The following is a 27,025-nucleotide window of genomic DNA, read 5'->3' as shown; positions in this document are numbered from 1 at the left end:
AGGGATTTCACCATGATGCCAATGGTGACTTTAAAATGGTTACAGAGTTTTATGGATGTAATAAGAGAACTGAGGATGGATCTACCACATTGTAGTTACTCCACAATACTAACCTAATTGACAGAGTGAAAAAAGGAAGCCTGTAAGGAATACAACTATTCCAAAACATGCATCCTGTTTGCATTAAGGCACTAAAGTAAAACTGCAATATAAACGGGCAAATAAATTATCTTTGTCCTGAATACAAAGCATTATGTTTAGAAATCCAAATTCAGCAACACATCACTGAGTACCACATTCATATTTTCAAGCATGGTGGTGGCTGCATCATGTTATGGGTATCCTTTAGCCAGCAACATAACACCCTACATTCCACTGATGGCTTCTCTCTGAAGCTAAGCAGGGCTGGTCCCTGGATGAGAGACCAGATGCTGCTGGAAGTGGTGTTGGAGGGTCCTTAGGAGGCACTCTTTCCTCTGGTCTAAAAAATAAATAATTATCCCAATTCCCCGGGGCAGTGATTGGGGGCATTGCTCTATATAAGGTGCCTTCTTTCGGATGGGACGTTAAACTGGTGTCCTGACTATCTGTGGTAGCTAAAGATCGCATGGCACTTATTGTAAGAGTAGGGTTGTTAACCCCCGTGTCCTGGCTAAATTCCCAATCTGGCCCACATACCATCATGGCAACCGAATCATCCCGAACTTCCATTTGGCTTATTCATCCCCCCTCCTCTCCCCTGTAACTATTCCCCAGGTCGTTGCTGTAAATGAGAATGTGTTCTCATTCAACTTACCTGGTAAAATAAGGGTATAAAAGTAATCGGCAAGGACTAGGGAGGGATTTGGCATAAAACAAAATAGAGCTAAGCACAGGCAAAATCCTAGAGGAAAACTTGGTTCTGTCTGCTTTCCAAAAGACACTGGTAGACAAATTCACCTTTCAGCATGACAATAACCTAAAACACATGGGCAAATCTACACTGGAGTTACATACCAAATAGTACATTGAATGTTCCTGAGTGGCCTAGTTAGTTTGGACTTAAATCGATTTGAAAATCTTTGGAAAGACTTAAATGGCTGTCTAGCAGTGATCGACAACCAACTTGACCGAGCTTAAAGAATTTTTGAAAGAATAATGTGCAACTATTGTACAATCCAGGTGTGGAAAGCTCTTAGAAATGTCCCCAGAAAGACTCACAGCTGTAAGCGCTGCCAAGGATATTCAGGGTTTTGACTCAGGGGTTTGAATACTTTTGTAAATGGGATATTTCTGTATTAAATTGTCAATAAATGCGTAAAGGTTTCTAGCATATTTTCACTTTGTCATTATGGTGTGTTGTGTGTAGATGGTTGAGAAAATATATTTAATCAATTTTGAATTCAGGATGTAACTCGATAATGGAATAAGTCAAAGAGTATACATACTTTCTGAAGGCACTCATACATGCTGCACACACACATTACAATGCATTATTCCAACCACTTGAAAGGAATTCCTCCCTCTGCAACTTTGTTGTCCACCTACAGTCCCATTTCCTGGTCGATCAAGGAAGTGGTTAATTTTATTTATTTAACTAGGCAAGTCAGTTAAGAACAAATTATTATTTTCAATGACGGCCTAGGAACAGTGGGTTAACTGCCTGTTCAGGGGCAGAACGACAGATTTGTACCTTGTCAGCTCGGGGGTTTGAACTTGCAATCTTCCGGTTACTAGTCCAACGCTCCAACCACTAGGCTACCCTGCTGCCCCGTTAATAGAAATTGACGCATTATTTCACAGTGACCTCAGTTTTGGTAAAGCGTTTGAATCCGTCCTGAGGTTTTTCCTATAAAAGACTGAATTGAATGAATTGTTTAAGGTCAGATTTGCACCCCCCCAAAAAAGCATAGCATTTAATGTCTATCATTCAAGGTGGCAATTTCCCCTATCACAACTATGTTCACTGTTATGGCATGATCTGAGGGAGCTCTCTTATCCATTCCATTCGGCTGACAGGAGAAAGGTTTGAGGTTGAATAACCTGAAACATTAAATATGTTGTATATCTCCTTAAGTGTTCCTCTAACTGAATGGCACAGCAGTCTTTTTACGGGCTCCTGACCAATTGTGTTATTTTGTGGAGTTTTCTTCCGCTGATCTTACCTTTTTATGTACATAAGTTCTCACCATCGTTTCCTATGACTGTAAAGAGCTTCTGGACATCAACAGTGATCACTATCCTCGATTTGGATGAAGATCTCTATTTCAACGAGTCGGAAGCGAAGAACAAACTGCTCATCCACTACCAGGCCCAAATCCCTGACACTCAAACAAAAAAAAAGCCGTTAGAGTCTGGCGTGCAGGATACCTGACGAGTTTACGTTGGCAAGTGGATAAACCACCTCTAGCCTCCGTTCCATTGACGAACGTGCAATCATTGGAGAATAAACTAGACGGGCGCCGTTTGAGACTATCCTAACAACGTGATCTGAAGAACTGTAATATCCAGTGCTTTTCAGAGTCATGGCTGAACATGGAAAACATATACACAGCTGTTTTTCTATACATCGGCAGGACAGAACGGCAAATTCAGGTAAGGTTGGGGGGGTGTCTCTTTGTTAACAGCTGGTGCTCGATCTTTAATATTAATGAAGTTTCGAGTTTCTGCTCCAATCAGGAGAATACCTCTTGATAAGCTGGAGACAATACTATTTACTTAATGGTCTATTTACCACCATAAACTGATGCTGGCACTAAGACCGCCCTCAACAAGCTGTATAGTGCCATAAGCAAACAAGAAAATGCTCACCCAGAGGCGGCGCTCCTAGTGGCCGGTAATTTTAATGTAGGAAACTGAAATCCATTTTACCTCATTTCTACCAGCATGTCACCTGTGCAACTAGAGGTGAAAAACTGTAGATGACTACTCCACGCATAGAGATGCATACAAATCTCTCCCTCGCCCTCCATTTGGTAAATCTGGCCATAACTCTATCCCCCTGATTCCTGCTTAAAAAATCAAACCGGAAGTTTGTCTCTGTGCCCAAGAATGCCAAGGTAACATGTCTAAATGACCATCACCCCTTAGAGTGAACATCTGTAGCCATGAAATGCTTTCAAAGGCTGATCATGGCTCACATCAACACCATCATCCCAGACACCCTGGATCCATTCCAATTTGCATATCGCCCCAACAGATCTAGAGATGACGCAATCTCTATTGTACTCCACACTGCCCTTTCCCACATGGACAAAAGGAACACCTACTTGAGAATGCTGTTCATTGACTACAGCTCAGTCTTCAACACCGTAGTGCCATCCAAACTCATCACTAAGCTAAGGTCCCTGGGATTAAACACCTCCCTCTGCAACTGAATCCAAGACTTCTTTACGGCCCATCCCCAGGTGGTAAGGGTAGGCAACAACACATCCGCCATGCTAACCCTCAACACGGGGGCCTCTCAGATGGGCATTTTAGTCCCCTCTTCTACTCCTTGTTCACCCACGACTACGTGGTCTTGCATGACTCCAATACCATCATTAAGCTTGCCGACGACACAGTGGTGGTCGGCCTGATCACCGATGACGATGAGACGGCCTACAGGAAGGAGGTCAGGAACCTGGCAGGAGTGGTGCCAGGACGCCAACTTCTCCCTCAATGCCAGCAAGACAAAAAAGCTGATTGTGGACTACAGAAAATGGAGGGCCGAGCACGCCCCCGTTCGCATCGACTGTGCTGTCGTGGAGTGGGTCGAAAGCTTCAAGTTCCTCTGTGTCTACATCACTAAGGACCTATCATGGTCCAAACACACCAACAGTCATGAAGAGGGCACGACTATGCCTCTTCCCCCTCAGGAGGCTGAAAATATTTGTCATGGGCCCTCAGATCCTCAAAGTTTTACTGCTGCACCATTGCGAGCATTTTGACTGGCTGCATCACCCTTTGGTATGGCAACTGGTTGACATCTAACTGCAAGGCGCTCCCTGCCATCCAGGACCTCTATACCAGGCGGTGTCAGAGGAAGGTCCTAAAACTGTTCAGACTCCAGCTACCCAATTCATGGGCTGTTCTCACTGCTACCGCATAGCAAGTGGTACTGGAGTGTTTAGTCTGGGGTCCAAAAGGCTCCTGAACAGCTTCTACCCCAAAGCCATAAGACTGCTGAACAGTTCATCAAATGGTTACCCGGACTATTTGTGTTGAACTCCAGTCAGAAGTTTGGACACAGCTGCTCATTCCAGGGTTTTTGTAAAAAAAAAAAACTATATGTGAAATAAGCCATATGGAATCATGTAGTAACCAAAAAAGGGTTAAACAAATCAAAATATATTTGAGATTCTTCAAAGTAGCCACCCTCTGCCTTAATGACAGCTTTGCACGCTCTTGGCATTCTCTCAACCAGCTTCATGAGGTAGTCGCCTGGAATGCATTTAAATTAACAGGAGTGCCTTGTTAAAAGTTCATTTTTGGAATTTCTTTCCTTCTTAATGCGTTTGAGCCAATCAGTTGTGTTGTGACAAGGTAGGGGTGGTATACAGAAGATAGCCCTCTATATTATGGCAAGAACAGCTCAAATAAGCAAAGAGAAATGTGACAGTCCATTACTTTTAAGACAATTTCAAGAACTTTGAGTGCACCCGCAAAAACCATCAATGGCTATGATGAAACTGGCTTTCATGAGGACCGCCACAGGAAAGGAAGACCCAGAGTTAATAAGTCCATTAGAGTTATCTGCACCCAAATAAATGCTTCACAGAGTTCAAGACACATCTCAACATCAACTGTTCAGAGGAGACTGCGTGAATCAGGCCTTCATGGCCAAATTGCTGCAAAGAAACCACTACTAAAGGACACCAATAAGAAAAAGAGACTTGCTTGGGCCAAGAAACATGAGCAATGGACATTAGACCGGTGGAAATCTGTCCTTTGTTTCTGATGGGTCCAAATTTTAGATTTTGGTTCCAACCGCCATGTGTTTGTGAGACGCAGATTAGATGAACGGCTGCTCTCTGCATGTGTGGTTCCCACCCTGAAGCATGGAGGTGTGATGGTGTTGGGATGCTTTGCTGGGGTCACTGTCTGATTTTATTTAGAATTCTAGGAAAATGTAAGCAGCATGGTTACCACAGCATTTTGCAGCGATACACCATCCCAGCTGGTTTAAGCTTAGTGGGACTCTCATTTGTTTTTCAACATGACAATGACCTAATACACCTCCATGCTGTGTAAGTGATATTTGACCAAGAAGGAGAGTGATGGAGTGCTGCATCAGGTGACCTGGCCTCCACAATCACCCGACCTCAACCCAGATGAGTTGGACCGCAGAGCGAAGCCAACAAGTGCAATTATTCTACAATTTTAGAAAATAGTAAAAATAAAGAAAAACCCTTGAATCAGTAGGTGTGTCCAAACTTTTGACTGGTACTGTCCATGTCGACACACTTACACATTTTTCATATACGCTGCTCCTACTCTGTCTATCCTGATTGTGTAGTCACCTTTACCCCTACCTACATGTGCATATTACCTCAACTGCCTCATACCCCTGCACATTGACTCAGTACCGGTACTCCTTGTGTATAGCATTGTTATTGTATTGTTACTATTTCCTTTTTTTTAAATCCATTGTTGGACAATGGCTTGTAAGTAAGCATTTCACTGTGAAGTTGATACCTGTTGTATTCGGTGCATGTGACAAATATATTTGATTTGATCTTCTATTTTTATTATGTGGGAAAGACCAAACGGGAATTGAAGACAAGGAGTTTTGAGCATAAGAGCTCCATTTGCAACCTCGCATTTCAATAGCCATAATCTTGAACTAAGTACCTTGCGTTATATGGGCATTGAAATGGTGAAGATGCCATGTAGGGGAGGAGATTGGGATAAATTACTTCTCCAAAGAGAGACATATTGGTTAGACCACTTGGGCAATCTTTCCCCAGCAGGTCTCAATGAGTTATGTTCCTTTTTCTTGTTTTTTTGTGGAAGGCTATACATTTGTAGGCCAAATATACCCTCCTATAGGCTTTAACATCACAATGTAGTTTGTGTGTTTCCCCCACAACTATGCCCACCTGTGGCCTGTATTGTTGTCATAACATTGCCTCCTATCCATGCTGAAGACTGACTCATACCCCAAAAATTGTGCGGCAATACAAATAGGTTTAGTTAAGTTTATTCACCGGAGTGCTCTCCTATTGTTTTTTTGGTTCTTCATGTACATACAACTAATAAAACTTAAACTTGAACCCCCATGGAGAGAAGCTTGGTGAATCTGCACAGTAGACTGGCGCTGGGAGTGGAGAAATTAGTGGGGTTTGACTACAGAATCAAACGGAGAGCTAAGGAATTTCATGCATGGATACAGTGAACAGTAATTACGGGGCCATGCTTGAGCTTATACCCTGTCTCTGCATGTTTGGGTGGGAAGGAAAATAAATGCACCATAACTTTTCATGGTCATTGTGAAGGCAGAGCATTCTGATTTCTTAATAACTTCACGTTTTATCTTCAGATTTCTGTGTCTCTCTATAATAGTGTTGTTTTTGCAGAACTCAAACTTCATTGCTCATTGATCCATCCATCATCTCTGTCTCAACTAGTGTGGCTCAGTGTGGATTCAGTGTGATCGTAAATTCAGTGGAAGCTATGTGACACGATGAGCAGTGACCCCCCCCCCCCCCCACAGCTATTGTTTTGGAGAAAATGTTTTTGTTTACTTGGATAAATGTCTGCTTACTTTCAGTGTAATTGTATTGAAGCAGCCTTAGGGTCCCATTTCAAGGACCCATAAAAACAATATTAGTGTCAACTGTCAGAGGCTACATCTTTTGTAACATCCATGAGATGAGGAGGATATTATTACGCAAGTCAAGCTTTGCTGCAGACTCACAATGCATAATATGTCAATGACTGTTATTCTCCTTAGTTATAGGAAATGCTGAGAATAAATTAATTTCATGTCTTGTTCCTATTTTGTGTGCTTTTCTCAAAGTTTCCAGAAAAGACGAGCAGACCACAACCAAGGCCTGAACACTTTGTCCATGTCAATTATCCCTTTTATGTGAATTTAAAAATAACTGTCAAAGGTGATGGGTTTTTCTGATTGACGTAATATTCAGAAAACATTCACTCACCATTAGTGTGTGTCTTGTGCGGTATGTTTTTAGCATAGGCCTACAGTAAAAACACAGGTTGCACTTGACAAACTTGGAAGTGGGCCGTTGCATCATATTTCACTCCCCGAAGACCCCATTTGTTCCTTCATCACGAAACGTTGTCTAAATGGTTGTGTAGTGGTCGCGCTCGGGAACGTGGTTGGCTGTGTGGACTTCTGTCTGGCAGCTGAAGTGGATACTTGGAGCCTGACCAGGCACTGACTCACTGCTTACGGGCCTGTGATGACCAAGCTCCTTTATCCCCCGGGACCCTCTGATCCAACTCAGCTGCCGGAACACTGGGCCATTCTTGGAAAGTGAAATTGAATTTCTTTAGATGACAGTACAAGGAACATGTTTAAGTGGAGAACAGTTATGAAGACCATGAGAATTGACTGAACATTATTCCTCTGTCGAGTCATGGGGATGACCTGACCTCCACTGGATGTTTCCATTGGATTATTTTCTGTTTTGCTTGGATCTGTAGAATCTGGATCACACCAACCTTCTTTTACATAAGTGAACTATGTCGACTGTTACCACATGCACTGACACATCCTATATCTCCTCATATTTATTGCTGATTCATTCTAGAGATTATTAATATTTCCATGTCTTTTAATGCTTGATACTTTGGACAATCTGTAAGTTAATTGTGTATAGCCTACTTCATGATTGTTTTAATGCAACAATTTGGCTAGTTCCCAGAAGCCTGCACCCTACAACAAGCATTTGTTTCACACCACTTGACAGGCATGAGAACAAATGGGGGTTGGGGCCAAAACCAACTGTTAGGTGATAGATCTGTAAGTGTGGAAACTACATCTTGGCTGCCTCTCTACAGGGGTATCACATAACAACCCTGAGTTTGGGGTCCTTTAACAAATTCCTAAAGGGGGATTATGGGAATTAGGGGCAAGTGTTAATCTCCCTGGCCAGATGCTGCAGGGTGATGGGGCGAGCAGATGTGCATGTGAGGGTCACCCACAGCAGCGTGTCTATTTACAACACGTCCTCAGCTTCATTATGCCATCGACAGCCATGGGGGAGCAAAACTCTCAATGCTCTTGGGATTACCCATCCCCCCCTGTCTGTGACATGAGCTCTGCTTGCCCAGTTATCTATGGCCTTTCATGAATCCCTATAGGAATTCACCTTTTGCTTCCTCTCTTCATTCTTAATTGTATCGTCCTTGTTGTATCTTGGCAAGAAGATGACGAACACTCATTGTAGCCTTTTTTAGAACACGCTTATTTAAAGTTACTGGTTGTGAAGAAAAGTTTTTTTAGATACTGTTGCATAGAAATACTTTTTGTTACAATGTGTGTTAAAATAACCTTTTTCCTCTGTGTAATTAGAAACGAGCTGTATGAGTTTGACAGTGAAACATTTGAAACTCGCCTCCCAGGGTTTGTATGTAGTAATACTATTACGTACAGACCATGAAAATGTATCATGCCTCTTTTTTGTTTCTTTTGTTCTTACTTTAGAACTACGTAATACAATTTCACCTGTTTATTTTGTAATACCTGAACAATTTGATGCATGCTTTGTTTGTATTTTCTTATCACACTGGGATTATCTGCATTTGCAAAAAATGCAAGCCACCAAGCTCATTTGAAATTCAAAATCATGCTGTCCAAAAATCGATAAAAAAAAAAAAATCTAATCAAACTTTATTTGTCACATACAACGCCGAATACAACAGGTGTATTATACCTTACCATGAAATGCTTACTTACAAGACCTTATTAACCAACAATGCTGTTTAAAAAATCTGCTGTACTTGTTCATGCTCAATTGTGCAGTGTTAGTCTTTACATGAATAATGAGTGAGTTTGGCATGAAATGCAATAGATCCCTTGTGAGAAATCTGTCTGAGTGTTTCAGCACAGCTCAGCATCTTCTCTTCCTCCGCACGTCAACTCTCAAAGCTCTCATTTTATGCAAGGCACTCAACAAAGGCTCATAACTTTGCATTTGTGTTTGACATGCCTCAGTTGTGAGCACAGTTTCACCTTGTGGTGTTTTTGTTCCTCCAGGTTGGCACAGTGACTGGCTCAGTGCTGATTCCCCAGTGGTCCCGATGGCATTCCATTCACAGAGCAATCAACAGCTGTAGCGGCCCTCACAGGATGTTGGCGGTGCGGAGTACGCTGGTGGTTCTGGCATTGCTTGCCCACATTTTACCATCCCAGGCCCGGCCTGCCATCCCTGATGAAGGTAAGGCTCCCGCCTGGCTTCTTTTAAAATATACATATATATTGCGCCAGTCTAGCACCTAAATGTATGTCTTCTTGTGTGTCACATTTCTCTTCATCATGTTTTCTAGTCAAAATGAACCACAATGTATTTTACTGGCTCTTATCCCAGACCCTTTTCAAATGGGTCATATGCTGGCCTTTTTTATTATTCATTTACATCCGTAGATGGATTTAGAAATGAGATGTAGTTATTTATTTTACAAGCACTCCATTTGACCAGTAATTCTTTAATTCCCCTGATCTCTGTAGCTGTTCAATAATCTGGAGACTTTTCCAGTGTTTGAAGTTTTTCTCTTTGTAGTCTGTGTAGCCCCCTCCCATTTCCCTGTATTTGATGTAATGTAGTGAGCCTAACTGGATCTAACTTGACAGGGCTGCATTTGTAACCCTGGAGACATTTTGCTGTATGCTCTCAGTATCTACTCTTTTATATTCTTGTAAAGTTCAGATAGCTAACTTCTAAGTTGCTTTTTCGTAGGCTACCTATTTGTTGCACAAGCTCAGCTGAAAAAAAATGGAATGGAGTCACTGAAATAGAATCCTGAAAAATGTTTATTTGGGCTGAATTCCAGTACTGTAATGGCTGCCTGGACTTGTGGGTGGATAGTTTTGGGTGTTTACACTCTGGAATCGGAAGTAGAGTGCTGTAAATGGAATATAATAAAGCCCTGCATTATAATTAGAGTAATTATGAAAGAGGGTCTTTTTTTGGGCAGTAAGCCTTAAAATAAAACTAGGCAGAGCTGTGTTTATCCCAACACTGAGACAGGGAGGGAGTAAATAGCTCCCATCTGTAGCCTCAGGTCTAGGCAGCTACACTACATAGCTAGCAATTCCTGCTCCTATCCTCTCCTCCTTTGTAATGAAAATATTTTTTTTTGTCACAGAGAGATGAGTTAACTGACAGAGAAACTATAAATGAGCTGTACAACTTTAAAAAAAAAACTTTATTTAAGGTTGGAAACCTTGGAACCCTTTTTATACCAAAGAGATATGGTTTTTAAGAAAACAGTTTATTTTTTACAGCTAGAATGAGAGAGACTGGATATGTGACCGCCCAGCTCTTAGGTAGCAAAATTTGAAATTGTGTTTTTTACATTGGATAAAAGTAGAGACTAAGAGCTAGAAAATTGTATATCATACACTACAGTTGAGGAACAATGTGAAAATAATTCTGCTTTGAAAGTTGATCAACTTTTGAGAAAATGGCCCTTAAATGTTTTGGTACACGTACTGTAGAGCTCTTCTTTGTCTACACCCATTCAGCATACCCTCTTAAGTCTTAGCCCCACCCATCTCTTTTAAGGATTCACATGCATCAGCAGCCTGGTGGCCCAAAATAGTATAACTGGTGTATTTTAACACCAATAAACCCATCCTTTATAAAATGAATTTAGTATATGTCAATATAGCAAACCAGGCAACTAAAAGCAACTTTCTAAACTATATATACATACACACACACACACACACACACACACACACACACACACACACACACACACACACACACACACACACACACACACACACACAGGGGCAAAAAAGTATTTAGTCAGCCACCAATTGTGCAAGTTCTCCCACTTAAAAAGATGAGAGGCCTGTAATTTTCATCATAGGTACACTTCAAATATGACTGACAAAATGAGAAAAATAATCCAGAAAATCACATTGTAGGATTTTTAATGAATTTATTTGCAAATTATGGTGGAAAATAAGTATTTGGTCACCTACAAACAAGCAAGATTTCTGGCTCTCACAGACCTGTAACTTCCTCTTTAAGAGGCTCCCCTGTCCTCCACTCTTTACCTGTATTAATGAGACCTGTTTGAACTTGTTATCAGTATAAAAGACTCCTCTCCACAACCTCAAACAGTCACACCCCAAACTCCACTATGGCCAAGACCAAAGAGCTGTCAAAGGACACTAGAAACAAAATTGTAGACTTGCACCAGGCTGAGAAGACTGAATCTGCAATAGGTAAGCAGCTTGGTTTGAAGAAATCAACTGTGGGAGCAATTATTAGGAAATGGAAGACATACAAGACCACTGATAATCTCCCTCGATCTGGGGCTCCACGCAAGATCTCACCCCGTGGGGTCAAAATGATCACAAGAACGGTGAGCAAAAATCCCAGAACCACACGAGGGGAACTAGTGAATGACCTGCAGAGAGCTGGGACCAAAGTAACAAAGCCTACCATCAGTAACACAGTACGCTGCTAGGGACTCAAATCCTGCAGTGCCAGACGTGTCCCCCTGCTTAAGCCAGTACATGTCCAGGCCCATCTGAAGTTTGCTAGAGAGCATTTGGATGATCCAGAAGGAGATTGGGAGAATGTCAGATGAAACCAAAATATAACTTTTTGGTAAAAACTCAACTTGTCGTGTTTGGAGGACAAAGAATGCTGAGTTGCATCCAAAGATCAACATACCTACTGTAAAGCATGGGGGTGGAAACATCATGCTTTGGGGCTGTTTTTCTGCAAAGAACCCAGTACGACTGATCCGTGTAAACGAAAGAATGAATGGGGCCATGGATCGTGAGATTTTGAGTGAAAACCTCCTTCCATCAGCAAGGGCATTGAAGATGAAACGTGGCTGGGTCTTTCAGCATTACAATGATCCCAAACACACCGCCCGGGCAACGAAGGAGTGGCTTCGTAAGAAGCATTTCAAGGTCCTGGAGTGGCCTAGCCAGTCTCCAGATCTCAACCCCATAGAAAATCTTTGGAGGGAGTTGAAAGTCTGTGTTGCCCAGCAACAGCCCCAAAACATCACTGCTCGAGAGGAGATCTGCATGGAGGAATGGGCCAAAATACCAGCAAAAGTGTGTGAAACCTTTGTTATTGACCAAATACTTATTTTCCACCATAATTTGCAAATAAATTCATTAAAAATCCTACAATGTGATTTTCTGGATTTTTTCCCTCATTTTGTCTGTCATAGTTGAAGTGTACCTATGATGAAAATTACATGCCTCTCATCTTTTTAAGTGGGAGAACTTGCACAATTGGTGGCTGACTAAATATTTTTTTGCCCCACTGAGTGTGTATATGTGTGTGTGTGTGTGTATATATATATATATATATATATATATATATAGATATATACATTTATATTTATATTTATATTTTTTTTTCTAGCTTGTTAGCTAACGTTAAGTTCAAATAAATAATAATTGCCACATCTTATAGTTGACAACGTCATTACTTTAGCTAATTTGTATGAATTATTACCGAAAAATAAACTCACACCAAGATAATTATTTAAACGTTTATAGCAAGCTAATTACAGAAAATAGCCTACAGTTGTGAGTCTCGAAACAAAAGCAGGGCATTCTACTTGATCATTTTAGAACTTGGACACTTTCGTTGGCCTAACGTTATATCCTAATTTGATTCTGGTGAAGGTCATGTTCTTCACATTACCGTCTCTGGTAAACACACACTATATGAAATAAAATCCAAGTTTCACATGCACATGAAATGGTACCTTGCATAGTTGAGTCTTTTGTTTAGACATGTAGCTAGCTAGCTAGCCAGCTAGCTAAACAATTAACTGTAACCCCAACTCATAATGTTAATACCCTGCATGAATCTGCAGGAAGCTAATCAACTATTAGCTTGCTAGCTAGCTAGTTAGCTAACATTAGGCTATATAACTAGCAATGCAAATGGCTCTGAGATACAAATAATGTTACTACACAGATCATACACTTAATGTTAGCTAATGAGCCAGCCAGTTAAGTGGAGGAACAATGCGCTTTAACTTAAATGTTTAAAATCTGAAAATGTAGCTAGATAGACACTCTTCTCTTTCTCTGTCACGGATGCCATGGTTGCCCTTATTTTTGTATTTAATTAACTAGGCAAGTCAGTTAAGAACAAATTCTTATTTACAATGATGGCCTACCTCGGCCAAACCCTCCCCTAACCCAGACGATGCTGGTCCAATTATGCGCCGCCCTATGGGTCTCCCAATCACGGCCATTTATGATACAGCCTGGGATTGAACCAGGGTCTATTATAATGCCTCTAGCACTTAGATGCAGTGCCTAAGACTGCTGTGCCACTCGGAAGCCATTACAATATAATCCAGAGATGGGTGTTTGATACAACAGCCTTCTGTGTGTTCTCTTTTCGACCCGAATATCAGATGCCAGAATTTTCCTCACCTCCTTAGCTATCCTACTCTGCTTCCACCGGAAATTCTACTGATTTCAAAACTGTCCTCCAGAAAGTGTAGAGGAACGCTTTTGCAGTTATTTGTGATATCTTTCAAAAAAAGCTATAGCAAGGATTACCTACACATACTGAGCAGGCCTTCAGTTACAGACTGAAGCGTTCTACATGGTAGACCAATTGCAGCTCCTCTCTCGGCATGTCCAGGCCATCCATTATCTCAGCCAATCATTGCTAGCTGGAAGGTTCCAGTCTTTTCCTGTGGCTAAACCAACTAGGCTCGTCATTTAACAATTGTATTCATATTTACAGATGGTATACACGTTGGTTGTTAAGTTCACAAGTTTCAGAAGGCATTTCTGCCAAAAAACACATTTTGATTAAAGTTACTTTATGTTCAAATGCCTCGTGTGAAGTAGTGACGCGTGACATACACCTAGTTTCCTGAAACAAGTCACATATTGCCGGTGGGGAGCATGATGCATTGTCTTTCTCCAAACAGTTTTCATACCCAAATGGTCAGGTACTATCTAGGGCCCCCTCTGCATTTCCTCCAGTCCCTTCCCTGTGCTCTCCCGCTGGGGACTGATCGCTTCAGCTGTCCACAAACCATCACGGTAGAAGCATTTGGTCACGTTTTTGTTTCACGTGGGTGGGAAACAAAATAGCTTATGTGGAATTTGTCATGTTTTTAGGCCTCAGGACAGGAGGACAGCACAGTCAAAATATTCCACTGGGAAACACTATATAATTCTAGGGAGGGTCTTTTAATCCCAATCCTTCTCACAGACAAACAAGCAACAAACATATACTCAAGCCTCCACATGTTTATAACACGCAAGATGGTGAGTGCGCTAAGATAACTTACTTGAAAATACAAAGAGAAATACTATTTTGCCTGTGCTTAGCTCTATTCCGTTTACCTACCCAATAAAAACCAAGCATACCCATAACATTATGCAGCCACCACCATGCTTGAATATATGAAGAGTGGTACTCAGTGTTGGATTTGCACCAAATGTGTATGGACACCCCTTCAAATGAGTGAATTTGGCTATTTCAGTCAAACACGTTGCTGACTTATATAAAATCGAGCACAAGGCCATGCAATCCCCGTAGACAAACATTAAGCAGTAGAATGTCTGGTACTGACGAGCTCATTGACTTTCAATATGGCACCATCATAGGATGCCACCTTTCCAACAAGTCAGTTTGTCAAACCTCTGCTCTGCTAGAGCTTCCCCGGTCAGCTGTAAGTTATGTTATTGTGAAGTGGAAATGTCTAGAAGCAACAACGGCTCAGCCATTAAGTGGTAGGCTACACAAGCTCACAGAACAGCACCGCTAAGTGTAAAAATTGTCTGTCCTTGGTTGCAACACTCACTACCGAGTTCCAAACTGCCTCTGGAAGCAACGTCAGCACAAGAACTGTTCGTCAGAAGCTTTATGAAATGGGTTTCCATGGACAAGCAGCTGCACACAAGCCTAAGATCAACATGCACAATGCTAAGAGTTGGCTGGAGTTGTGTAAAGCTCGCCGCCGTTGGACTCTGAAGCAGTAGAGACGCTTTCTCTGGAGTGATGAATCACGTTTCGCCATCTGGCAGTCTGACTGACAAATCTGGAATTGGCAGATGCCAGGAGAATGCCACCTGCCCAAATGCATAGTGCCAACTGTAAAGTTTGGTCTGGGGCTGTTTTTCATGGTTTTAGGCTATGCCCCCTAGTTTCAGTGAAGGGAAAATGTAATGCTACAGCAAGTCCCCGCAGCATTGTTCCAACATCTATTGGGAGCCTTCCCAGAAGAGTGGAGGCTGTTACAGCAGCAAAGGGCGGAATAAGATGTTTGACAAGCATGTGTCCACATACTTTTGACATTGTAGTGTATGACGCTTTGTATTCATGACAAGTAAAACTGCAAAACAAAATGGAAATTAACTTTAAGTGACTTATTGCAAACAGGATACATGTTTTGGAATATTTTTATCCTGTGCAGGTTTCCTTATGTTCACTCTGTCATTTAGATTAGTATTGTAGAGTAACTACAATGTTGTTGATCTATCCTCAGTTTTCTCTTATAGCAGCCATTAAACTCTGTAACTGTTTTTAAAGTCACCATTGGCCTCATGGTGAAATCCCTGAGCGGTTTCCTTCCTCTCTGGCAACTGAGTTAGGAAGGACGCCTATATATATTTTAACGACTGGGTGTATTGATACACCATTTTGTTGTTTTTACACATCTACCAATAGGTGCCCTTCTTTGCGAGACATTGGAAAACCTCCCAGGTCTTTGTGGTTGAATCTGTTTGTTTTGAAATTCACTGCTCGACTGAGGGATCTTACAATTATCTGTATGTGGGGGGTACAGAGATGAGGTAGTCTTTGCAAATCATGTTAAACACTATTATTGCACATAGTGAGTCCATGTAACTTATTATGCAACTCGATAAGCACATTTTTACTTCTGAACTTATTTATGCTTGCCATTAGACGGGTTGAATAATTGTTGACTCAAGACATTCCAGCTTTTCATTTTTTATTAATTTGTAAAAAAGTCTAAACATAATTCCACTTAGACATTATGAGGTATTGTGTGTAGGCCAGTGACACAAAACCTCAATTAGCTCCTTTTTAAATTCAGGCTGTAACAGAACAAAATGTGGAAAAAGTAAAGGGGTGTGAATACTTTCTGAAGGCACTGTATACAGAGAGAGAGGTTAAATGCACTGTATACAGAGAGAGAGGTTAAAGGCACTGTATACAGAGAGAGAGGTTAAAGGCACTGTATACAGAGAGAGAGGTTAAAGGCACTATACCTGCTGAACATCAGGAATGTTATGGTGCTAATGAAGTTGACATGAGGGGTCCAGATGGAAATGTTGGCCATTGAAAAACTTTAAGCAACGGTTATCCCATTAATGTAAACGTTTGCGTTTGCTAATAGACCCTGTGTTCTCACTTCCTGCTATTCCTGTCTGCTATTCCACTCCGACAGGAAATCCCAACAGTCATTCACATGGCATATTGCTTCCTATCTGGAAGCCAGCACAGGTTCTATAGACTGCCGCCTATATGTTCCGTTGTTGGATTCAGTCCTGCGCTCATAGACTCATTCACTTTTTTTTGTTCAAAACCTATCTTGCATGCTTACTTCTCGGTCAAAATACCTTTCATGATTTTGTGTAATTAAGTTGATTTTCAGGAATGTCAATCAATCTTTCCAAATAGTTGGAAGAAAGCATGCAAGCGGGAATATTCCAGCTGGGGTGCTTTCTGAAAATATGGTCTCTAATCCAATCATTGAAGCAGGAGGATTAACTGAGCCACAATTTCCTAATGGGCTAGCTGTCTGTTCACCTTTTATATTCTGAGTTACACACAGATACCACTTACTGAATGTAAATAATAATGGAATGACTGTTTGTGAAAATACTGTGACTCACAGTATTAGTTAAGATGACTCTTATACATCAACTAGACAGGCCTCAATTAGACATTGACTCAATGTCCTTACAGCATGTGCGCTTCCCACTTGATTCTCCCATTTGGAAGAAAGAAATCTGGTGATTATGTATGCAAGGTATGTCTGCTAGAGGTTGACCAATTAATCGGAATGGCCGATTAATTAGGGCCGATTTCAAGTTTTCACAACAATCGGAAATAGGTAATTGTGGACACCGATTTTGCCGATTTAATAAAAAAAATATATATTTCTTTTTACACCTTTATTTAATCTTTATTTAACTAGGCAAGTCAGTTAAGAACACATTCTTATTTTCAATGACGGCCTAGGAACGTTGGGTTAACTGCCTTGTTCAAGGGCAGAACACCAGATTTCTACCTTGTCAGCTCAGGGATTCAATCTTGCAACCTTACAGTTAACTAGTCCAACGCTCTAACCACCTGCCTCACAAGGTTACGCGAATGCAGTAAGAAGCTAAGGTAAATTGCTAGCTAGCATTAAACCTAATCAATCATAATCACTAGTTATAACTACACATGGTTGATGATATTACTAGTTTATCTAGCGTGTCCTGCGTTGCATATAATCGATGCAGTGCGCATTCGAGAAAAAGGACAGTCGTTGCTCCAACGTATACCTACCCATAAACACCAATGCCTTTCTTAAAACCAATACACAGAAGTATGTATTTTTAAACCTGCATATTTAGCTAAAAGAAATCCAGGTTAGCAGGCACCAGATGAAAGGTTAGCATTTCAGGTTAGCATTTCACCAGGTGAAATTGTGTCACTTCTCTTGCGTTCATTGCACGCAGAGTCAGGGTATATGCAACAGTTTGGGCCGCCTGGCTCATTGCGAACTAATTTGCCAGAATCTTACGTGATTATGACATAACATTAAAGGTTGTGCAATGTAACAGGAATATTTAGACTGGATGCCACCCGTTAGATAAAATACGGAATGGTCCGTATTTCACTGAAAGAAAAAACGTCTTGTTTTTGAGATGATAGGACCGAGGAGAGGTACGGAAGTTATATTGTTACACTGGCAATACTAAAGTGCCTATAAAAACATCCAAAGGTGTATTAAATATGGTATAGAGAGAAATAGTCCTATATTTCCTATAATAACTACAACCTAAAACTTCTTACTTGGAAATATTGAAGACTCATGATAAAAGGAACCACCAGCTTTCATATGTTCTCGTGTTCTGAGCAAGGAACTGGAACATTAGCTTTCTTACATTGCACATATTGCACTTTTACTTTCTTCTCCAACACTTTGTTTTTGCATTATTTTAACCAAATTGAACGTTTCATTATTTATTTGAGGCTAAATTGATTTTATTGATGTACTATATTAAGTTAAGTGTTCATTCAGTATTGTTGTAATTGTCATTATTACAAATACATTTTTTTTTTAAATCGGGCGATTTAATCGGTATCGGCTTTTTTTTGGTCCTCCAATAATCGGTATCAATGTTGAAAAATCATAATCGGTCGACCTCTGTCTGCTCCTCAATAGTGATGACAATGTTGTACTTGGTTGCTGTTCCCAGCTGTAATCATAAAACCGGATTGACTTTGCTTCACAACAGTGACATGTACATTTTGTACATCTTTCATGGGATATTTATGGGGCGTCTGCAGCAAGATTAATAACTAATGTTGACATAGCCTTATCAGGTTTAGGACGAGGAGGAAAAAAACAAGCAAGATCATGGCCCCACACAGAGCATGGTGGAGCCCTTAACGTTTTAGCCCAAGTCTCAATTGGATAGTTCTGGGCTTCCCGTCCCCCCCTTCCCTTTGGTTTTGTTTTTGAGGAGAAAGTTGATCCTACCCCCTGGCCCCTTTTCCTGCTGGGATTAAGGGCCTGTCAGACATATGTGATCCAGGAAATACCTTTACTAGGCCCAACTGAGGGTCACCATGGCAACTGGCACTAGAACTTGCCACTGCAGGCCCTAACTCGCACTCTCTCTCTCTCTCTCCCTCATTCTCTTGTGCACACTCTTTCTCTCTCCCCCTTTATTGTTGAGGGGCCTTTGTTGAGATGGAGGGAGGGATTACTGTGATCAGGTTTGCTAACGTTGTCCTGAGGGTATGGTACATCGGTGTGCTCCCTGTGTTTGAGGAAGAGCCTAGTATATGTTACATGTAGCAGTGTGCTGTATGTTCAGTCTTCACTTCATTATGAATGCACCAAGAATCTGTCTTCTTTGGACCCAGGAAGAGAGTAGATTCAACAACACTAACTTTTCTTTACATCAATCTGTAGGTTAGCTGTTCATAACCACGCGATCTTTAGATTATGTCTAGAAGCATTTGGGATTCCATGTTCTTGGAATCATAATTGTTGGAATGTATGGATTTGAATCCATCAAGGATATACAGTGGAGCAAAAAAAGTATTTAGTCAGCCACCGATTTGTGCAAGTTCTCCCACTTAAAAAGATGAGAGGCCTGTAATTTTCATCATAGGTACACTTCAACTATGACCGACAAAATGAGAAAAAGAAATCCAGAAAATCACATTGTAGGATTTTTTATGAATTTATTTGCAAATTATGGTGGAAAATAAGTATTTGGTCACCTACAAACAAGCAAGATTTCTGGCTCTCACAGACCTGTAACTTCTTCTTTAAGAGGGTCCTCTGTCCTCCACTCGTTACCTGTATTAATGGCACATGTTTGAACTTGTTATCAGTATAAAAGACTCCTCTCCACAACCTCAAACAGTCACACTCCAAACTCCACTATGGCCAAGACCAAAGAGCTGTCAAAGGTCTCCAGAAACAAAATTGTAGACCTGCACCAGGCTGGGAAGACTGAATCTGCAATAGGTAAGCAGCTTGATTTGAAGAAATCAACTGTGGGAGCAATTATTAGGAAATGGAAGACCTACAAGACCATTGATAATCTCCCTCGATCTGGGGCTCCACGCAAGATCTCACCCCGTGGGGTCAAAATGATCACAAGAACGGTGAGCAAAAATCCCAGAACCACACAGTGGGGACCTAGTGAACGACCTGCAGAGAGCTGGGACCAAAGTAACAAAGCCTACTATCAGTAACACACTACGCCGCCAGGGACTCAAATCCTGCAGTGCCAGACTTGTCCCCCTGCTTAAGCCAGTACATGTCCAGGCCCGTCTGAAGTTTGCTAGAGAACATTTGGATGATCCAGAAGAAGATTGGGAGAATGTCATATGGTCAGATGAAAACAAAATATAACTTTTTGGTAAAACCTCAACTCGTCGTGTTCGGAGGACAAAGAATGCTGAGTTGCTTCCAAAGAACACCATACCTACTGTGAAGCATGGGGGTGGAAACATCATGCTTTGGGGCTGTTCTTCTGCAAAGGGACCAGGACGACTGATCCGTGTAAAGGAAAGAATGAATGGGGCCATGTATCATGAGATTTTGAATGAAAACCTCCTTCCATCAGCAAGGGTATTGAAGATGAAACGTGGCTGGGTCTTTCAGAATGACAATGATCTCCAAACACACCACCCGGGCAACGAAGGAGTGGCTTCGTAAGAAGCATTTCAAGGTCCTGGAGTGGCCTAGCCAGTCTCCAGATCACAACCCCATAGGAAATCTTTGGAGGGAGTTGAAAGTCCGTGTTGCCCAGCAACAGCCCCAAAACATCACTGCTCTAGAGGAGATCTGCATGGAGGAATGGGCCAAAATACCAGCAACAGTGTGTGAAAACCTTGTGAAGACTTACAGAAAACATTTGACCTTTGTCATTGCCAACAAAGTGTATATAACAAAGTATTGAGAAACTTTTGTTATTGACCAAATACTTATTTTCCACCATCATTTGCAAATAAATAGATGTGATCTTCTGGATTTTTTTTCTCTCATTTTGTCTGTCATAGTTGAAGTGTACCTATGATAAATTACAGGCCTCTCATCTTTTTAAGTGGGAGAACTTGCACAATTGGTGGCTGACTAAATAATTTTTTGCCCCACTGTAGGTACGTGAGATGCGCAGATAGTTGTGACAGAGGAGCAATGAGAATGGCAAAGGATGCAGGACATGTATTTGGGCCACAGTGTTTGTGACAGACATTACCATCTGGAAATGGCAAAGATGGCTTTTTCACTGTATCGCCCAGTCCGCAGCCTATAGCTAGGAGTCAGACCACTTTGTCCTCTAATGCTTTTCCAGTGTCTACTCAACACATTTCCCCGTAAAGAGCAAGACTCCCAGGCAAGTTTAGCTTGTGACACTGTGTGCTTTTGTAACCAGACAGACAACACCGTTGTGATGGACAATGTGTCAACATAATTGGGTTACCCCCTCCCCCTGGTCGACGATGTAGTCGTAGAGAGCAGGGGCTCAGGTGTCTATCTCTGTGTCGCCGTCCTCCTCCCCATTCCTCAAATCTAATTCCACCTTCCTCTCCCGAGGAGCTCCTTGCCAGCCTCACAATTTGGCCCTTGACTAATTCGGGGTGAGATTTAATTTAAGGGAGAGGATAGGCAGGGATTGGGTGAAGAAGGTACGAGGCTGTAGCTCGATTTTCAGCTCTGCAAACACAAACAAGAGCCTAGATTCAATAAGCTGCCCGTGAATGTGGACGATGTTTCTTTCAGGGACATCGAGGAAAGAGCTGCTCCCTTGTCTTTGTCATTCCTTTCTCATGTAGCTGTGCACAACATTTAGGCTCATGGTTGCATTACAGTATATGAGCTTTTTGGACATTTACCGAATGTCAGACATGTTGAGTTTTTTGCACTTTTGATTTATGCACTTTTTTCTTCAATACATTTCCGCAAGACTGGTTGTTGTGGATACTATATGCTGTCTCCTGCTGTATACTATTACATACATGTTGATATGCATCTCCCAGTATCATATGAACAATTGAATATGTCTGTGGTTTTACTATTTGCCCAGTGATTAAGCTATTGTGTTAGTTGGACCTTGCCTGCATTTTTTTTATGTATACTATTGTACTGGAAGGTACTCAGCCCACAAAATCTAATTTTATTTGTCACATGCTTTGTAGGTGTAGGAAAACAATCGGTGTAGAATAACAGTGAAATGCTTACTTACTGGTCCTTTTCCAACAATGTAGGGATAAAGATAAGATAAAAAATAGGAACAGTGACACAAGGAATAAATACATACTGAATAACAATAACAAGTAAGATTAACATGGCTATATACAGGGAGTAGAACACAACATGGCTATATACAGGGAGTAGAACACAACATGGCTATATACAGGGAGTAGAACACAACATGGCTATATACAGGGAGTAGAACACAACATGGCTATATAGAACACAACATGGGAGTAGAACACAACATGGCTATATACAGGGAGTAGAACACAACATGGCTATATAGAACACAACATGGGGAGTAGAACACAACATGGCTATATACATGGCTATATACAGGGAGTAGAACACAACATGGCTATATGCAGGGAGTAGAACACAACATGGCTATATACAGGGAGTAGAACACAACATGGCTATATACAGGGAGTAGAACACAACATGGCTATATACAGGGAGTAGAACACAACATGGCTATATACAGGGAGTAGAACACAACATGGCTATATACAGGAAGTAGAACACAACATGGCTATATACAGGGAGTAGAACACAACATGGCTATATACAGGGAGTAGAACACAACATGGCTATATGCAGGGAGTAGTACATAACATGGCTATATACAGGGAGTAGAACACAACATGGCTATATACAGGGAGTAGAACACAACATGGCTATATACAGGGAGTAGAACACAACATGGCTATATACAGGGAGTAGAACACAACATGGCTATATACAGGGAGTAGAACACAACATGGCTATATACAGGGAGTAGAACACAACATGGCTATATACAGGGAGTAGAACACAACATGGCTATATACAGGGAGTAGGAGTAGAACACAACATGGCTATATACAGGGAGTAGAACACAACATGGCTATATACAGGGAGTAGAACACAACATGGCTATATACAGGGAGTAGAACATAACATGGCTATATACAGGGAGTAGAACATAACATGGCTATACACAGGGAGTAGTACATAACATGGCTATACACAGGGAGTAGAACACAACATGGCTATATACAGGAAGTAGAACACAACATGGCTATATACAGGGAGTAGAACAGGGAGTAGAACACAACATGGCTATACACAGGGAGTAGTACATAACATATAGAACACAACATGGCTATATACAGGGAGTAGAACACAACATGGCTATACACAGGGAGTAGAACATAACATGGCTATACACAGGGAGTAGAACACAACATAGCTATATACACGGAGTAGAACGTAACATGGCTATGTACACGGAGTAGAACGTAACATGGCTATGTACACGGAGTAGAACGTAACATGGCTATGTACACGGAGTAGAAAATAACAACATGGCTATGTACACGGAGTAGAAAATAACAACATGGCTATGTACAGGGAGTAGAACATAACAACATGGCTATGTACACAAGGATGGGGCCACAGTGTCTCCTGACCCCTCCTGTCTCAGCCTTCAGTATTTATGCTGCAGTAGTTTATGTGTCGGGGGGCTGGGGTCAGTTTGTTATATCTGGAGTACTTCTCCTGTCCAATTCGGTGTCCTGTGTGAATCTAAGTGTGCGTTCTCTAATTCTCTCCTTCTCTCTCTCGGAGGACCTGAGCCCTAGGACCATGCCCCAGGACTACCTGACATGATGACTCCTTGCTGTCCCCAGTCCACCTGGCCGTGCTGCTGCTCCAGTTTCAACTGAACCGCGGCCCTAGGACCATGCCCCAGGACTACTTGACATGATGACTCCTTGCTGTCCCCAGTCCACCTGGCCGTGCTGCTGCTCCAGTTTCAACTGTTCTGCCATGCTGGTCATTTATGAACATTTGAACATCTTGGCCATGTTCTGTTATAATCTCTACCCGGCACAGCCAGAAGAGGACTGGCCACCCCACATAGCCTGGTTCCTCTCTAGGTTTCTTCCTAGGTTTTGGCTTTTCTAGGGAGTTTTTCCTAGCCACCGTGCTTCTACACCTGCATTGCTTGCTGTTTGGGGTTTTAGGCTGGGTTTCTGTACAGCACTTTGAGATATCAGCTGATGTACGAAGGGCTATATAAATAAATTTGATTTGATTTGATTTGATTTGACAAGGAGTAGAAAATAACAACATGGCTATGTACACAAGGAGTAGAAAATAACAACATGGCTATGTACACAAGGAGTAGAAAATAACAACATGGCTATGTACACAAGGAGTAGAAAATAACAACATGGCTATGTACACAAGGAGTAGAAAATAACAACATGGCTATGTACACAAGGAGTAGAAAATAACAACATGGCTATGTACACAAGGAGTAGAAAATAACAACATGGCTATGTACACAAGGAGTAGAAAATAACAACATGGCTATGTACACAAGGAGTACCAGTACTGAGTCGATGTGCAGTGGTACAAGGTTGTTGAGGTAGCTATGTACTGTACATGTAGGTAGGGGTAAAGTGACGAGGCAACAGGATAGATAATAGACAGTAGTGTGTGTGTGTGTGCGTAGTCGGTGCAAAAAAAGATCAATACAGGTAGTCCGGGTAGCTGTTTATTAGCTATTTAGCAGTCTTGTTTAGCAGTCTTATGGCTTGGGGGTAGAAACTGTTCAGGGTCCTGTTGGGTCCAGATTTTGTGCATTGGTACTGGTTGCCGTTTGGTAACGGGGAGAACAGTCTGTGGCTTGGGTGACTAGGGTCTTTTGAAAAATGTTTGGGCCTTCCTCTGACACTGCCTGGTATAGAGAACCTGTATGGCAGGGAGCTCTGCCCCAGTGATGTACTGGGCCGTACGCACTACCCTCTGTAGCGCCTTGCGGTCGGATGTCAAGCTTGCCACACTAAGCGGTGATGCCAGTCAAGATGCTCTCAACGGTGCAGCTGTAGAACATTTTGATGATCTGAGGGCCCATTCCAAATCTTTTCAACCTCCTGAGGGAGAAGAGGCTTTGAAGTGCCCTCTTCACGACTGTGTTGGTGTGTGGACCATGATAGATCCTTAGTGATGTGGACACCGAGGAACTGGAACCTCTCAACCCGCTCCGCTACAGCCCCGTTAATGTGAATGGGGGCGTGCTCTGCCCTCTGTTTCCTGTAGTCCAAAATCCGCTCCTTTGTCATGTCTTAACAAGATTGAGGAAGAGGTTGTTGTCCAGGCACCACACTGCCAGGTCTCTGACGACCTCCCTATAGTCTTATCGTTGTCGGTGATCAGGCCCTCACTCCTTTCCCTGTTTGTACCCTAGTCATCCCTGTGCCACCTGTGGAAATCCAAGCAGAGCGCTACACCCTTTACCCTGGGGACCGACTGGAGCTGAGCTGTAAAACTGAGTCAGTCAATTGGACCAAGGACCATGCAGTGGTGGTGGACGGGGAGCACACACGCTTACGAGACGGCCAGCTGGAGATCGAGGGGGTGGAGCCGGCTGATTCTGGCCTGTACACCTGCGTCACCTTTGGCAACCACAGCTCTTACTTCTCTGTCAATGTCACAGGTAAGGTCAAAGCTACCACTGAGGGCTCAAATCACTGGTCCTGTAGAGAGAAACAATTCCAGGTACGTGGTAATGCAGCTAAGCCCGAGTCAAATGACATATATTGTCCTATCTGCCTATTCACCAGTTGATATCCTGGCATCCTCTGAAGATGAAGATGAGGAGGATGAGTCTTCCTCAGAGGAGGCAAAGATGTCTAGCAGTCAAAAGCTTTTACGTAAGTGTCTGATCCTCCTAGTCCTACCACCTGTCACTGGAATGGTAGACCAGGTCTGGGCTTGGACCCTATTCAACTCCTGTTGAGGTTAATGCCCTGAACTTAACATGACAGCCCTGTTTCCTGTTACATTTCATATGTGATTCACCTATTAGGCATTTGCTGTTCATATAAGAGTGATTTGTTCACAGTTGTGATTCAGAGGGCCAGTAGCACCCCACACTGCTGTTTACACTTGAGTAAGGAATGTCACACTGGTGACTGAACTCAGTCCATTCCAGACGTCCCCTGATTACTGTTTGTCTATGCTGCGTTATAAAGCCAGTCAGGCATGGTCAGCTGGCTACTGCCGTCTGGTGAATGCCATGTGCCCACAGGGAAGTAAGCAGCTAGCGTGGCGGGCACCCCTGACGATGACCTTGGGCCCCAAGAGACTAGGCAATCCTATACTGGAGTTTTGTATGTTTTTAAGCAAAACTGGAAATTGTCACTTGACTTGTATACTGTTTTTGTGGATCGCTGAATAGAACTCTCCTAAGCCAGATAGAAACTACCTGCACACACAATTGTTGTCAATTCTTCTGTCAGAATAGGTGTTTTAAGTGTTCTCTCTTTCGCCCCATTGTTCCTCAGCAATGGCCCCTCAGTGGGCTCAGCCCGAGAAGATGGAGAAAAAGCTGCATGCTGTCCCAGCCAGTAAGACTGTCAAGTTCCGCTGCCAGGCCAGTGGAAACCCCACCCCAACACTCAAGTGGTTCAAGAACAGCAAGGAATTCAAGAGGGATCAGCGCATCGGGGGCTTCAAGGTAAACCCCCTCCCTGTTTTCACCTCTTGGTACTGGATGGCTACAGACCATACTGTATTATCCTAATTGAATATCCCCAAACTCCCTGAACATGAGTGCAGGTGTGATGGTGATCTCGTCACTGTTAAATCACCAACCCCCACCCCCAGTATTCGAGGCATGTCGCACCTGACTAGTGAACAATGCAAAGTGAAATCCAATGCCACAACGGGATGATTGTGCCACAAAAAAAGCATGCCTCGAGGATGGCAATTTTAGCCCTGGAGGCAGAATACGCCTGGCTGTCCTCATTTAACATATCTGGATATCTGCTGTTTACAGCATTTGTTTTCGGTCCAGATTTCTCTGCATATAGCAAAACCAACTTCTCAAAGGAAATTTGTTTAT

At 42.2% G+C, this 27,025-nt stretch overlaps 1 protein-coding gene across 6 annotated transcripts in view; it reads left to right on the top strand.

The window, feature by feature from the left end:
• Positions 1 to 27,025, top strand: part of fgfr1a (fibroblast growth factor receptor 1a) — a 46,403-nt gene that overhangs the window by 6,107 nt on the left and 13,271 nt on the right. For all 6 annotated transcript variants that reach the window (XM_064937368.1, XM_064937366.1, XM_064937367.1 and 3 more), the window contains exons 2-5: positions 9,185 to 9,365; positions 25,367 to 25,615; positions 25,743 to 25,832; positions 26,466 to 26,638. In XM_064937368.1, coding sequence (XP_064793440.1) covers positions 9,278 to 9,365; positions 25,367 to 25,615; positions 25,743 to 25,832; positions 26,466 to 26,638 — 600 coding nt within the window. In that variant the 5' untranslated portion in view covers positions 9,185 to 9,277. The remainder of the gene's footprint in view (positions 1 to 9,184; positions 9,366 to 25,366; positions 25,616 to 25,742; positions 25,833 to 26,465; positions 26,639 to 27,025) is intronic.

Source organism: Oncorhynchus masou, chromosome 25 (genome assembly GCF_036934945.1).
Source record: "Oncorhynchus masou masou isolate Uvic2021 chromosome 25, UVic_Omas_1.1, whole genome shotgun sequence".
NCBI lineage: Eukaryota > Metazoa > Chordata > Actinopteri > Salmoniformes > Salmonidae > Oncorhynchus > Oncorhynchus masou.
The sequence above is the reverse complement of the archived record's forward strand: the minus strand, read 5'-3'. Positions and strand labels throughout refer to the sequence as shown.